The sequence below is a fragment of the Salvelinus fontinalis genome, chromosome 2 (genome assembly GCF_029448725.1).
Source record: "Salvelinus fontinalis isolate EN_2023a chromosome 2, ASM2944872v1, whole genome shotgun sequence".
NCBI classification, from domain to species: Eukaryota; Metazoa; Chordata; class Actinopteri; order Salmoniformes; family Salmonidae; genus Salvelinus; species Salvelinus fontinalis.
This window is the reverse complement of record NC_074666.1, coordinates 43,118,464-43,133,187: the sequence shown is the minus strand read 5'-3', so window position 1 is coordinate 43,133,187 and position 14,724 is coordinate 43,118,464. Positions and strand designations below refer to the sequence as shown.

At 44.4% G+C, this 14,724-nt stretch overlaps 1 protein-coding gene across 5 annotated transcripts in view; it reads left to right on the top strand.

The window, feature by feature from the left end:
* The window catches only part of igsf9bb (immunoglobulin superfamily, member 9Bb), a 177,752-nt gene that overhangs the window by 75,990 nt on the left and 87,038 nt on the right, over positions 1-14,724 (top strand). For all 5 annotated transcript variants that reach the window (XM_055875750.1, XM_055875748.1, XM_055875749.1 and 2 more), the window contains exon 4: positions 12,696-12,847. In XM_055875750.1, coding sequence (XP_055731725.1) covers positions 12,696-12,847 — 152 coding nt within the window. The remainder of the gene's footprint in view (positions 1-12,695; positions 12,848-14,724) is intronic.

Here is a 14,724-nt window from a genome sequence, read left to right as displayed (position 1 = left end):
GCTAGCTCGGCTAACTCAATCACAGGCTAACTAGGCTAACTTTAAATGGGCTAGTAAGACTAGTAAGTCAAAGTGATAGTGGGCTGGTATGTCAGCTGCTAAACTGTCATAGCTTTGACTGTGCTGGGTTTATGTACTGGACTGTGTTTGCCTCAATTCTGCTACAGTTAGCTGTGCTATATTTTACCTGGCAGCATTAGTTAGATTCTCCAGAACAGAACTGGGGATTGAAACCGGACTGTGTGTGTGTGTGTGTGTGTGTGTGGGCTCTGTAGGACCAAGGGCTCTCTGCCAAGCATTGACTCTCCACAGTATTCCTGCCAAATTAGATCTCACCTGTGTGTGTGTGAACATCTGCACACACTTTGCAGGGCTCACAGCTACAAAGGCGTGTTATAGCATGCCTCCTCTCATGCTGTTTATTAATCCAACCCTGCGACACAAGCTTGCTATTCTATCACTCCCTCACACACAGACACACACACACACCCTTTCTCTGTCACACTTGTTCTTCCTCTCTCACAAAGATGGTGTCATTCCTCCCTGCTGCCATTGAAATTGCTGTGACAATCCTCATGCAGCATTGATATAGGGCAAGTGTGTGAAGCTGCTCTTTAAAACACATGCCTATTTTCATTAAAGTGTGTGTGTGTGTGTGTGTCTCTAGTTTTCAAATGTACATTTTACATTTTAGTCATTTAGCAGACACTCTTATCCAGAGCAACTTACAGTAGTGAGTGCATATTTTTCATATGTAGCTTTAGAGAAGAAGAGGGAGAGCGAGAAAGCGAGTGATGGTAAAATGAGGTCAGAGCTCTTAGAAAGCCCCTTGCTGTGCTGGGATCAGGCCTTAACTCCCCTATCAGAAAGACTCCTAGCTCCCGGTGCAGTGTGGGGCCCCTAGAAGCTCTCGGTGCAGTGTAGGGCCCCTAGAAGCTCCCGTTGCACTGTGGGGCCCCTATGCCTAGCCAGGGCGCACTATCAAACACACACATACCAGGCTCCTTGGAACACATACCAGGCTCCCTGAGCTCCAAGAACCTCCCTCCACAAAGGGGGCTTTGATTCCTACCCACTGCCCGGGCTCGTCAAGTGGGAAGATGAGCCAGTGATGTTCCCCTTACCTCCTGCAGCCATGCCAGGTGTTCCAAGTCTGAACGCTGACAGAGAGAGTAGATGGTAAGGCCTGCTGTGGGCCAGACTATAAAGCTTGCCGTTATCCTGCTACAGACCAGACCATAAAGCTAGCCTTTAGAGTCCCATTTAAAACCATTTTGGGGATCCAACTAATCAACTACTCATTCAATTTAGACTTAAATCAGGCTAGTTAGTACTGGGCTGGAACAAAAACCTGCATGCACCGCAGTCCTCCAGGACCGGAGTTGCTCACTATAAAACCAGTTGTAGGGGTAAAGCCATGGTATTGTTTCAAACTCTCCGTATGCAGCAGGCTAGTGGAGATGCAGTGGATGGACAGATGCTGAGCGTTCTTAATTACCTGCTTTGATAGCGCAGGGCCAGGTGGTTGGTTGTATTAGAACATGAGGCACAAGTCCTGCAGGGACAGTGGGATCCAAATTATGTAATGGAATTGAGCTCTGTCTGAATAATAATATAGCTAAAAGCTGTGCTACTACAGCTACAGTACCTGTGATGTGGACTGCCTAAAGTTAGTCATTCACAGATGTGTAACGTGTCTAAAGCTGTGTTGTCATCGGCAAAATGGTATGATTACAACACAATATTGAGATAAATGGGCAGTAGCCTGCTGTATAGCGGACAGCTCATAGGCCCCCTTAAGCTTGATTAAGACTCCATCTTCCTATGCCTTTCTGTCCTTTTGTTGACCCACATGGCATCTATTTTGGCTCTGATACCCATAAACCTGAGAGTTACCTCATGGTACATCTAAAAGTGTGGTCACTGGGAGAAACTGTCACAAGTGTTCGCGAGCAGTAGAGTCAAGGTCAGATGAAGGTTTCAAGAAATGCATTATTGAACTAAGGTTTTGACTAGTGACAGGCCCTGAAGTACACTACGTCCGATCCCATAGAGGTACACTGACAACTGTTTTTCCTCGAGCGCACTGGCCTCTCGTCTAATGAAGACTGCAGTCTTTCTGTAGGAGAGTGCATTGCACTTTGACTGTTTTTCTGTAAATATTTAACTATGTTGAGGCCCCAGATATTTCCTTCCCCTGTCCCGTTTTCATCGACTGTGCTTTTTAGGTATTTGTTACTTAGCCAACATCAGGAAGACTTTTTTTGTGCAATATAAATCTTTCAAATACACAATGAAGTTGGGCTTTTCCGAAATGTCAGTGGATGAAGCATTCCTCCAAAAATGTTGTGCATGTTTAAGACTTTGGCCTGGAAATTATCTAATTTCAACCATGAAATGTTTTGATCAGAATTGTGTTGACCACTAAAATACACAGTAAAGATGCTAATTGTAGTCATTGCCATGGTGTAATTGAAATTGAGCTTTTCACACAATGTTATGCGTTTCCATCCTCAGTTCGCCTGTTATTGGGTACTAGAGAAACCCTGTGCCAAATAATGCTCAATGCTGTAGTTGCTAGTCCAGTTAACAATTTATGTTTGAAGCTGCAGCACAGGAAACTGAACCATCTCATCCAAAAAGTTGACTCAAGTTTGCCAAAAAGCACCTGGAAACTCCTGGATGATCATCAAGACTCTTGGAATAATGTTTTATGGACAGATGAGTCAAAAGTACAACTTTTTGAACAACATGGGTCCCATTATTCCTGGCAAAAACGAAACACTGCATTCCACATTAAGAACAACCGTCAAGCGTGGTGGTGGTGATGGTTTGGAGATGGTTTGCTGCCTCAGGACCCGGACGACATGCCTTAAAAGAAGGAACCATGAATTCTGCTCTGTATCAGAGAATTCTACCGGAGAATGTCAGACCATCTGTCTGTGAGCTGGCTAAAGCTGAAGAGCACCTGGGTCATGCCGCAAGACGATCCAAAACCCACAATCAAATCTACATGAAAATGGCTAAATAGACTCCCGAGTGGCGCACCGCTCTAAGGGACTGCATCGCAATGCTTGAGGCGTCACTATAGACCCGGGTTCGATCCCAGGCTGTGTTACAGCCGGCTGTGATCAGGAGACCCATGAGGTGGCGCACCAAATTATCAATGAACCTACCAGGTACAACCCCAAATCCGTAAACACGGGCACCCTCATAGATCTCATGCTAACTAACTTGCCCTCCAAATACACCTCTACTGTTTTTAACCAAGATCTCAGCGATCACTGCCTCAATGCCTGCATGGTAATGGGTCTGCAGTCAAACGACCACCTCTCATCACTGTCAAACGCTCCCGAAAACACTTCAGCGAGCAGGCCTTTCTAATCGACCTGGCCCGGGTATCCTGGAAAGATATTGAACTCATCCCGTCAGTAGAGGATGCCTGGTTATTCTTTAACTTCTTGCGACTATAGGGGGTGCTGTTTTCTCATTAGCATAATTTGCATTACAGATTAAACGGCTTCCTACTCAATTCTTGCTCGTACAATATGCATATTATTACTATTATTGGATAGAAAACACTCTAGTTTCTATAGCCGTTGGAATTTTGTCTCTGAGTGGAACAGAACTCATTCTACAGCAATTTCCCTGACATGGAGTCAGATTTCACACATTTTGGCCCCTGATCTGGAGTCAGTTTAAAGGCCACTGTGAACGCTATGAGGATACAGACACTGCTTACGTCTTCACCTGGATGCCTTTACGTGATGACGCTTTGAATGGTATCGATTGCGCAATCACAGCCACTATAAAACAAAAAAACGTGTAGGTAGGAACTCTTTTCCAGCTGCGCCGGACGCGCGGTGGACACCGCCCTGCTCTTTTTCCAAGCATTAGTGTAGCCAGTAATATTTCTCCGGTCATGTTTTTACCCCTTATAGGTGTTAACAGCATCATAAGGTAGTTAATTTGAACCGTTGTATAGCAATTTATATCCTTTTAGTGCGATTTTGAGGCATTGCTTTGTTGTGCACTTTGACGCGCTGGGCACATTTCGGGGTCCCGGTCGTACGTTAGTGGGCATTTCGACGGACAAGTGGACATCTTTCGACCAAAAGAAGATTAGACCCAAGAAAGGATTCTTTGCCCAAGATTCTGATGGAAGAACAGCTCACAGTAAGAACAATTTATGATGATAAATCGTGTTTGTCGAAAAATGTTAAAGCTTACGCCGCCATTTTGTTTTGTATAGCTTCGCTTGGCGCAACCTGTATTGAAAAGTAAGGATAATTTAAAAAATGTAAATCAGCGATTGCATTAAGAACTAATTTGTCTTTCGATTCCTGTCAACCCTGTATTTTTTTGTCAAGTATATGATTAGCTATTGATTAAACTAGATCACTCAAAGATGGCGACCGACATTTCCAGGCTTGTTTTGCTACTATTTTCATTGTATAACCACGTTTTTTTATGGCTAAATATGCACATTTTCGAACAAACTGTATATGTGTGTTGTAATATGATGTTACAGGAGTGTCATCTGAAGAATTCTGAGAAGGTTAGTGAAAAAATTAATATATTTTGGCGATGATATGATATCGCTCTCTTTGGCTAGAATCAGTGCTCGGGTAACGTTTGCGTATGTGGTATGCTAATATAACGATTTATTGTGTTTTCGCCGTAAAACACTTAAAAAATCTGAAATGTTGAAATGTCTGAATTCACAAGATCTGTGTCTGTCCATTGCTATGTGCTGTGTATTTTTAAGAAATGTTTTATGATGAGTAAATTGGTAATACACGTTGCTGTCTGTAGTAATTCTAGGAGCTTTGGTGAGATTTGTGATGCTGGCTGCAATGGCAAACTATGATTTATACCTGAAATATGCACATTTTTCTAACAAAACCTATCCTATACCATAAATATGTTATCAGACTGTCATCTGATGAGGTTTTTTCTTGGTTAGTGGCTATCAATATCTTAGTTTAGCCGAATTGGTGATAGCTACTGGTGTTGAGAGAAAATGGTGGACAAAGAAAAATTGTGATTTTTGCTAACGTATTTAGCTAATAGATTTACATATTGTGTCTTCCCTGTAAAACATTTTAAAAATCTGAAATGGTGGCTTTATTCACAAGATCTGTATCTTTCATTAGGTGTCTTGGACTTGTGATTTAATGATATTTAGATGCTACTATTTAATTGTGACGCTATGCTAGCGATGCTAATCAGTGTGGGGGGGGGGGGGGGGTGCTCCCGGATCCGGGGTAGAGGCTCGTTAGAGGTTAAAAGTGCCTCCCTCACCATCTTAAATAAGCATGCCCCGTTCAAAAAATGTAGAACCAAAAACAGATATAGCCCTTGGTTCACTCCAGACCTGACTGCCCTTGACCAGCACAAAAACCTCCTGTGGTGTACTGCATCGAATAGTCCCCGTGATATGCAACTTTTCAGGGAAGTTAGGAACCAATAAACACAGGCAGTTAGGAAAGCATAGCTTTTTCAAACAGAAAATTGCATCCTGTAGCACAAAATCAAAAAAGTTCTGGGACAGTGTAAAGTCCATGGAGAATAAGAGTACCTCCTCCCAGCTGCCCACTGCACTAAGGCTAGGAAACACTGTCACCACCGATAAATCCACTATAATTGAGAATTTCAATAAGCATTTTTCTACGGCTGGCCATGCTTTCCTCCTGGCTACCCCTACCCCAGTCAACTGCCCTGCACCCCCCACAGCAACTCGCCCAAGCCACCCCCATTTCTCCTTCACACAAATCTAGATAGCTGATGTTCTGAAAGAGCTACAAAATCTGGACCCCTACAAATCAGCCGGGCTAGACATTCTGGACCCACTCTTTCCAAAATGATCTGCCAAAATTGTTGCAACCGTTATTACTAGCCTGTTCAACCGCTCTTTTGTATCGTCTGAGATTTCCAAAGATTGGAAAGCTGCCGCGATCATCCCTTTCTTCAAAGGTGGAGACACTCTAGACACAAACTGCTACAGACCTATATCTATCCTACCTTGCCTTTCTAAGGTCTTTGAAAGCCAAGGTAACAGATTACCGACCATTTTGAATCACTCCATACCTTCTCCGCTATGCAATCTGGTTTCCAAGCTGGTCATGGGTGAACCTCAGCCACACTCAAGGTCCAAAATGATATCATTACCGCCATCGACAGGAGACATTACTGTGCAGCCGTATTCATCGACCTGGCCAAGGCTTTCGACTCTGTCAATCACCACATTCTTATCGACAGACTCAACAGCCTTGGTTTCTCAAATGACTGCCTCACCTGGTTCACCAACTACTTCTCAGACAAAGTTCAGTGTGTCAAATCAGAGGGCCTGTTGTCCGGACCTCTGGCAGTCTCTATGGGGGTGCCACAGGGTTCAATTCTCGGACCGACTCTCTGTATACCGACTTCTCTGTATACATCAATGATGTCGCTCTTGCTGCTGGTGATTCTCTGATCCACCTCTACGCAGACGACACCATTCTGTATTCTTCTGGCCCTTCTTTGGACACTGTGTTAACTAACCTTCAGACGAGCTTCAATGCATACAACTCTCCTTCTGTGGCCTACAACTGCTCTTAAATGCAAGTAAAACTAAATGCATGCTCTTCAACCGATCACTGCCCGCCTGTCCAGCATCACTACTCTGGACGGTTCTGACTTAGAATATGTGGACAACTACAAATACCTAGGTGTCTGGCTAGACTGTAAACTCTCCTTCCAGAACTGACATTAAGCATCTCCAATCCAAAATTAAATCTAGAATTGGCTTCCTATTTCGCAAGAAAGCATCCTTCACCCATATTGCCAAACATACCCTCGTGAAACTGACCATCCTACTGATCCTCGACTTTGGCGATGTCATTTACAAAATAGCCTCCAACACTCTACTCAACAAATTGGATGCAGTCTATCACAGTACCATCCGTTTTGTCACCCAAGCCCCATATACTACCCAACACTGCGACCTGCACGTTCTCGTTGACTGGCCCTCGCTCCATACTCTTCGCCAAACCCACTGTCTCCAGGTCATCTATAAGTCTCTGCTTGGTAAAGAACCACCTTATCTCAGCTCACTGGTCACCATAGCAGCACCCACCCGTAGCACGCACTCCAGCAGGTATATCTCACTGGTCATCCCCAAAGCCATTTCCTCCTTTGGCCGTCTTTCCTTCCAGTTCTCTGCTGCCAATGACTGGAACAAACTGCAAAAATCACTGAAGATGGAGACTCATATCTCCCTCACTAGCTTTAAGCACCAGCTGTCAGAACAGATCACTGCACCTGTACATAGCCCATCTGTAAATAGCCCATCCAATCTACTTCATCCCCAAACTGTATTTGTTTATTTATCTTGCTCCTTTGCACCCCAGTATCTCTACTTGCACATTCATCTTCTGCACATCTATCACTCCAGTGTTTAATTGGTATATTGTAATTACTTCGCCACCATGGCCTATTTATTGCCTTACCTCCCTGATCTTACCTCATTTGCACACACTGTATATATACTTTTCCTACTGTATTATTGACTGTATGTTTATTTATTCCATTTGTAACTCTGTGTTGTTGTATGTGTCGAACTGCTTTGCTTTATCTTGGCCAGGTTGCAGTTGTAAATGAGAACTTGTTCTCAACTAGCCTACCTGGTTAAATAAAGGTTAAATAAATAAAAAACTATTGGCCCAGCATCCTCCGGGTTAGGGGAGGGATCTGATAACATTCATTATCAAAAATATGCAAAAGGAGATTAAATTACAAAGGGGGCAAATACTTCTTCACAGCACTGTAATTGATTTCTTAGGAGTCTACTCTCTCTTTCTCGCTCTTTCTCTTTATTTATCTTTCTTTCTCTCTTTCCTCTCTCTCTCTCTCTCTCCCTCTCTCTCTCAGCAAATTAAGGCAGCTTGTACAATCACCTTGAGAGAGTTGAAGAGGGGGGCAGCAGCTAACCCATAAAACTAATGAAAACCTATGAGAAAGTGTTATATCCCAATACCATAGTAGTGACAAAAGCAGAATATAAGCCCTGAATATAATTTAAGCTCAGAATATAAACCCACCTCCATAGTGACAATATTAACGTTATAACTAGGGCGTAACCGACTTCTCATTCCATAAATGATCACAAAAGAAATGAGCCGGTGGGAGATTTGGGTTTCGTCTAGGCCACGGTGTTGGTCCTAAATCAGAAGCAAGGAGTAGGCCCTGGAGAAATGCAGAGAGGAGTAGAGAGGAGTAGAGAGGAGTAGAGAGGAGTAGAGAGGAGTGAGGAAAGAGGGAGATCAATTATTCACACTTAAAACGGCCCAGAGGAGTGGAGGATGGGGAAAGTGAGTGGAAGTGGCTAGCGGCAGCGGCTCATATGCAGTACACTTAGAGGCTATAAATGCCTGGAGATGGTGTACACAGAGGATTCATTGATGGTTGAATGAGTGGCTTTTTGGCACCATGTGACTAAGCACAACTGCCATAGATTCCAGCAGTACATGATGCTCCTTAAAGTGGAACTGACTGCGTTTTAACTACTTTACAGATATGAAACAAACAGAATAATATCAGTCAAAAATATCAAGTTGCCAGTGTATGCTTCAAAACCAACTTTATAAGAGGTTTATATTTTACTCATGGCGTACAGTAACGCATTGTTGGCAGAATAGATGGATGCAGTTCAATGCATGATTCATATAATTCACCAATACATTTTTTGGTAGTCAAAAAATATTGCTATCAAGTTGTAAATCACAGCTGGCATGATACATTGTTTGCTGCCTCCACCACTTTGGGATGAACTGTTTGAATGACTGTATGTCACGCCCTGGCCTTAGTTATCTTTGTTTTCTGTAATATTTTGTTTAGGTCAGGGTGTGACAGGGGGGATGTTTGTGTATAGTTGTCTCGTCTGGGGTAGTTGTATGGTATAGGGGGTTTTGGTAGAGTGTATGGGTTTGTGTTGAGTGTAGGTGTCTAGGTAAGTCTATGGTTGCCTGAATGGTTCTCAATCAGAGACAGCTGTCATTCATTGTCACTGATTGGGAGCCATATTTAAGGCAGCCATAGGCAGTAGGTTTTTGTGGGTAATTGTCTGTGTAGTGTCAGCACTATTTGTTTGAATAGCTTCACGGTCGTCTGTTTGTTGTTTTTTTGTTCGTTTGTTTCGTCTTCATAATAAAGAAGATGTCTTTCTATCACGCTGCGCCTTGGTCCACTCTGCCTCATTATGACGATCGTGACAGAATTACCCACCAAACAAGGACCAAGCAGCGTGATTCAAGGCAGCAGCAGCAGCAAACGCAGGATTACAGGAATTGGGAGGAAATTCTGGACAGCGAAGGACCCTGGGCACAACCGGGAGAATATCGCCGCCCCAAAGCTGAGCTGGAGGCAGCGAAAGCAGAGAGATGGCGGGAAGAGGAGGCAGCACGGAAGCAGGAGAAGGATCTGGGCTATACAACCTGGGAGGAAATCGACAGGTGGGCGATCGACCCAGGGAGAATGCCGGAGCCCGCCTGGGATTCTCTGTAGCAGTGTGAGGAGGGATACCGGTGAATGGAGGCAGCACAACGACGCGGTAGGAAGCCTGTGAGTCAGCCCCAAAAATGTATTGGGGGGGGCTACAACGAAGTGTGGCGAAGTCAGGTAGGAGACCTGCGCCAACTCCCTGTGCTTACCGTGGAGAGCGAGAGTACGGGCAGACACCGTGTTATGCGGTAGAGCATGCCCGTCTGCCCAACGCTGTCTGAGCTGTCCGTCTGCCAAGCGCCGCCTGCGCTGCCCGTCTGTACTGAGCCTTCAAAGCCGCCCGTCTGTCCTGAGCCTTCAAAGCCGCCCGTCTGTCCTGAGCCTTCAAAGCCGCCCGTCTGTCCTGAGCCTTCAAAGCCGCCCGTCTGTCCTGAGCCTTCAAAGCCGCCCGTCTGTCCTGATCCTTCAGAGCCGCCCGTCTGTCCTGAGCCTTCAGCCAGACAGGAGCGGCCAGAGCCTTCCGCCGGACAGGAGCGGCCAGAGCCTTCCGCCGGACAGGAGCGGCCAGAGCCTTCCGCCGGACAGGAGCGGCCAGAGCCTTCCGCCGGCCAGGAGCGGCCAGAGCCTTCCGCCGGCCATGAGCGGCCAGAGCCTTCCGCCGGCCGGGAGCGGCCAGAGCCGCCAGCCGGCCGGGATCGGTCAGAGCCACCAAAGCGGGTATTAACTATGGTGGAGTGGGGGCCACGTCCCGCACCCGAGCCACCGCCGTAGGAAAGCCCACCCGGACCCTCCCCTTCTGTGTCAGGTTTTGCGGCCGGAGTCCGCACTTTTGGGGGGGGGGGGGGGGGGTACTGTCACGCCCTGGCCTTGGTTATCTTTATTTTCTGTAATATTTTGGTTAGGTCAGGGTGTGACAGGGGGGATGTTTGTGTATAGTTGTCTCGTCTGGGGTGGTTGTATGGTATAGGGGGTTTTGGTAGAGTGTATGGGTTTGTGTTGAGTGTAGGTGTCTAGGTAAGTCTATGGTTGCCTGAATGGTTCTCAATCAGAGACAGCTGTCATTCATTGTCTCTGATTGGGAGCCATATTTATGGCAGCCGTAGGCAGTAGGCTTTTGTGGGTAATTGTTTATGTGAAGTGTTTAGTGTCAGCACTATTTGTTTGAATAGCTTCACGGTCGTCTGTTTGTAGTTTTTTTGTTCGTTTGTTTCGTCTTCATAATAAGAAGATGTCTTTCTATCACGCTGCGCCTTGGTCCACTCTGCCTCATTACGACGATCGTGACACTGTAACTTAGGCAGGGAATGTCAACACAGCAAGGGCAATGATCACCAGTCAGTCATAACATGACTTATAGGCTAGCGCACATGTGTCAAACATAAAGGCGAGTATAAATTAGTCAACAGTAGAAATTTGCTTGTGCATCAGCAATTTTTACTCTTGTTATGTCAGTCACTGATAGTCAATTAGCCCATGTCAGCTAAATGTTTTTAGATTGCTAAATTAGTTTAGCGGCCAGTTATGTAAACTTGTTATCATGGTAAAATTACCGTTCGTCGGGCCCCTATTGATTTTTTTTAGTCGGTCTCACTCAGATATCATATTAAAAACTGCAAAAATGTCTTTCCACCCTATTGTCAATGGTGAATTGGAGGCGAAGTCCGGTGCAGGAGAGCAGATTATAATGAACAGGCGCACTTTTATTAGAGTTCCAAAAAAAAGAGAGCACTACATAAATCAAAAGCGTTCAAAAAACGGAACATAAAAGTAAAGCGCATAAACTAACACCACATAACATGAAAACAATTACGCACAAAACCTGATGAGAAACAGAGGGTTAAATACAAGTAGAATGATTGGGGAAATGAAAACCAGGTGTGTATGGAAACAAGACAAGACAAATGGATATATGAAAAATGGAGCGGTGATGTCTAGAAAGTCGGTGACGTCGATCGCCGAACGCCGCCCGAACAAGGAGAGGAGCCGACTTCGGCGGAAGTCGTGACACCTATGGCAAAATGTGTAGAATTGCAGCAAATTAGTTTTTAAACTGTAAAATTGTATTTTCACCCCAATGTATAGAACTGCACGAATTAACTCTAAAATGAATTTCTGTCAAGAGGGGGGCCACACATTTTTTGGCTCGCAATGTGGGGGAGATGGATGTGGGTACACAGACCCGTGAGCTAACTTCGGCCCCTCATGATGCGTTCAGATTTTTTGTTGCCCACACCCTCATCAAAGTTGCCCATCCCTGGCCTAGAGTAACATAAACAAATAAAAATGCTATTATGTTCTTTAAAGTAAAAAAAAATATATTCTTAAGTTACTACCTAAGACCTTCATAAACACAACCAAATCTTTATTCTTCAGATAGAATATATGAAATGTATTTATTCGACTGTTAGAATGTTGACCTGTCATTGGCTAGAAGGGGTGTTACATCGAGGCCAGCCGTATGCTAATGACGCTGTTCGACAACTATCTCTAGTGGATACTTCTAGGCTGAAAGGCCCGGTGGTTCAAGTGTTAAGTTCTCAAAATGACCTAGATAAAAACATATCAGTGGTAACATAATAACCACACAACACAAGATGTTTAATATCATTTATAAAAATGTGTGAATAACTATCTTCTAACCTTTACAAATAATGGGAGTAATGATTAAATGGTGAGCAAACTGTTTTTTAATACCTTACAAATGGTTTATTATTACTGAATGTTAATATAAAGTGATACCCTGGTTTGGCCATATTTTGGTATAAGCTTCAAGTTGAAGTAGTTTATTTGCTATTTGCAGATATTAAAGGTAATAAATGCATTGAAATTCTTTGTTGGAGCTCTCGCACATATACTACAGCACATGCACAGTAACATTAACAGAAAACACATTACTTGTGTGTGGTAATGGATACATCGTCCAAGCAAAGTTCCTAAACATTCACTTGACTATGCACCTTTCCCAGCGACACATCTCGTTTTTTCTAGCTAGAACATGTAGTAGTGGATCCCAGGATTCATTGATATTAAACAGAATAGGACAAACTTTGTCCACATAACAGCTTCACACAATGTTAGATAGACAGACATATAAATGCAAATAGCACACAAAAGCACAGACATTGGAACATTAGAGATATTGCATCAATGAGTTCCCTTTTGACATTTGACAAATACATTTTACTCACCATTTCTTTTCATCGTCCTTTTCACAGCTCCCCCCAATTTCACAGACACGCCACCGCAGTATGTTGAGGCCAAGGAAGGCGGCAGCATCACCCTGAGCTGTGTGGCGTCCGGCAACCCCAAACCTTCCGTCAGCTGGATCCGGGAGGGCGAGCCTGTGGAGGACAGCGACAAGTACAAGGTAGACCCCCGCATCACCATTTCCTGTGTTTGCCCTACCCACTTGGTATTCGCGATAATGGCCCAATGAAGTCCAAGTTGTTATACTAAGCACAGTGGGGATGGCCATGCTAGAAAGGACAACATTGGCTATATCATGCAAACTGTTGAGCAAGTCCAGGAGCGGTTCACATTATATGTGGGGATAATGGGGGGGGGTACGAGATCTGAAAATAAATGTAGTCCTGCTTTGAGGCATTTAGCAAAGCCGTCTATGTTCTACCGATCACACTATACATTTTTTGTGTGTAGATATGGTTGTCCTTGTTTGATAGAGCCAACGGGCGTCTTTCAGCGATGTTCCTATCTGCGGATTCATTGCTAAATATACAAGGTGACACGTTTTTTCCAGTCTCTGAAAGTCTACAACGGCAGGGCTTCCTGCTCTGGCCCCGTCCCTTCCCCAAGATGGGCTTTTTTGAAAGGGAGGTGGACACAACACAAAATACTCTTGGCAAAACAGAAAGAACTGATCAGACCGCAGTAGCTTCAAGTGATTCAACACGAATTCAACGATGGAGCATTTTTTGATGTTCTATTAGCTAGATGGTGACATTCAACCATGCATGTTTCAGCCGGAATATAGCAAAGAGGATTTGAAACAAAGAGTTCGATTTAGCTCAGCTACAGCTGATGTCAGCACCAAGAGTAGGGTGTTAGGTTACGCGACAAACAATGGACACTATAAGAGAATTCTACAAAAAAAATGCAGTAAACAAATCTGTTTTCACTAAATATCAATAATGTTTTTGTGAGAATACATATTAAATCATTTGAAAACATTAATGTGGCAGTTGTTACCCATGTCTAAAAAGACTGTACCCTTTGCGATGGGTATTCCTCAACCTATCAGAGTAAGATCAATGTGACATTGTATTGCCAAAAAGTATGGGGTAATCATGAGTGTGTTTCACGGTTATCGGAGGTCTTCTGTCTTAAATATAACGTCAAACGTTTTTCCTTCGCTTCTGTTATTCAGATGTTTTCCGAGACACCAGAAAACATAGCATGTTACAAAGTAGGGCTTCTTAGCTACGTTTGATGTATGGGTTGTCAGGGATTCACGTTTCACCACCCCCATTTCCATGAGTTGCTAGCTGTGTGGGAGTGCCTGACTTCGTTCGCTGAGCCGGGTGAGAGGCAGTGCTGCGCGGCATTGGCTGTATTGCGCCAGCAGCAAATTTTGTGATTGATGGTTTTATTCTTTCAAGTGAAAACTACCAGAATTCAGTGGCTACAGCCCTACAATCAATAAAAACATAGCTAAATCCCAGTGAATTGAACATGTGTCCCATCAATCTTTCTGTGCAACTGGCTAACAGGCAGGTCACTCTCCTAGACTAATTATTTGCTGCAGGTTATATTCCCATCACCAGAGTAACTAAAAAATAACATTACAATATAACCCATCTCACGTGTAGGCCTACCTTAGAAGTAATCTATGTTGTAAGAATAGTATCGGTCTGTGTTACAGTTAAGAATTATCGAGAAGTGTGTGTCTGTGTTAGGCTGTGTGTGTGAGGGTGCTGTGTTGGGATGCTGAAAAGTGTCTGTCTGTGTTAGGCTGTGTGATGGTGGGGGTGCTGTGCGTGAGTGTGTTGGTGGGGGTGCTGTGCGTGAGTGTTGGTGGGGGTTCTGTGCATGAGTGTGTTGGTGGGGGTGCTGTTTGTGACTGTGGGGGTGCTGTGTGTGAGTGTGTTGGTGGGGGTGCTGTGTGAGTGTGTTGGTGGGGGTGCGGTGTGTGAGTGTGTTGGTGGGGGTGCTGTGTGGTGGTGCTCACTCTATCCATTCGTAGCAGTAGGATCAAGTCACAACCCGCCCATTTCTTGACAGATAGCT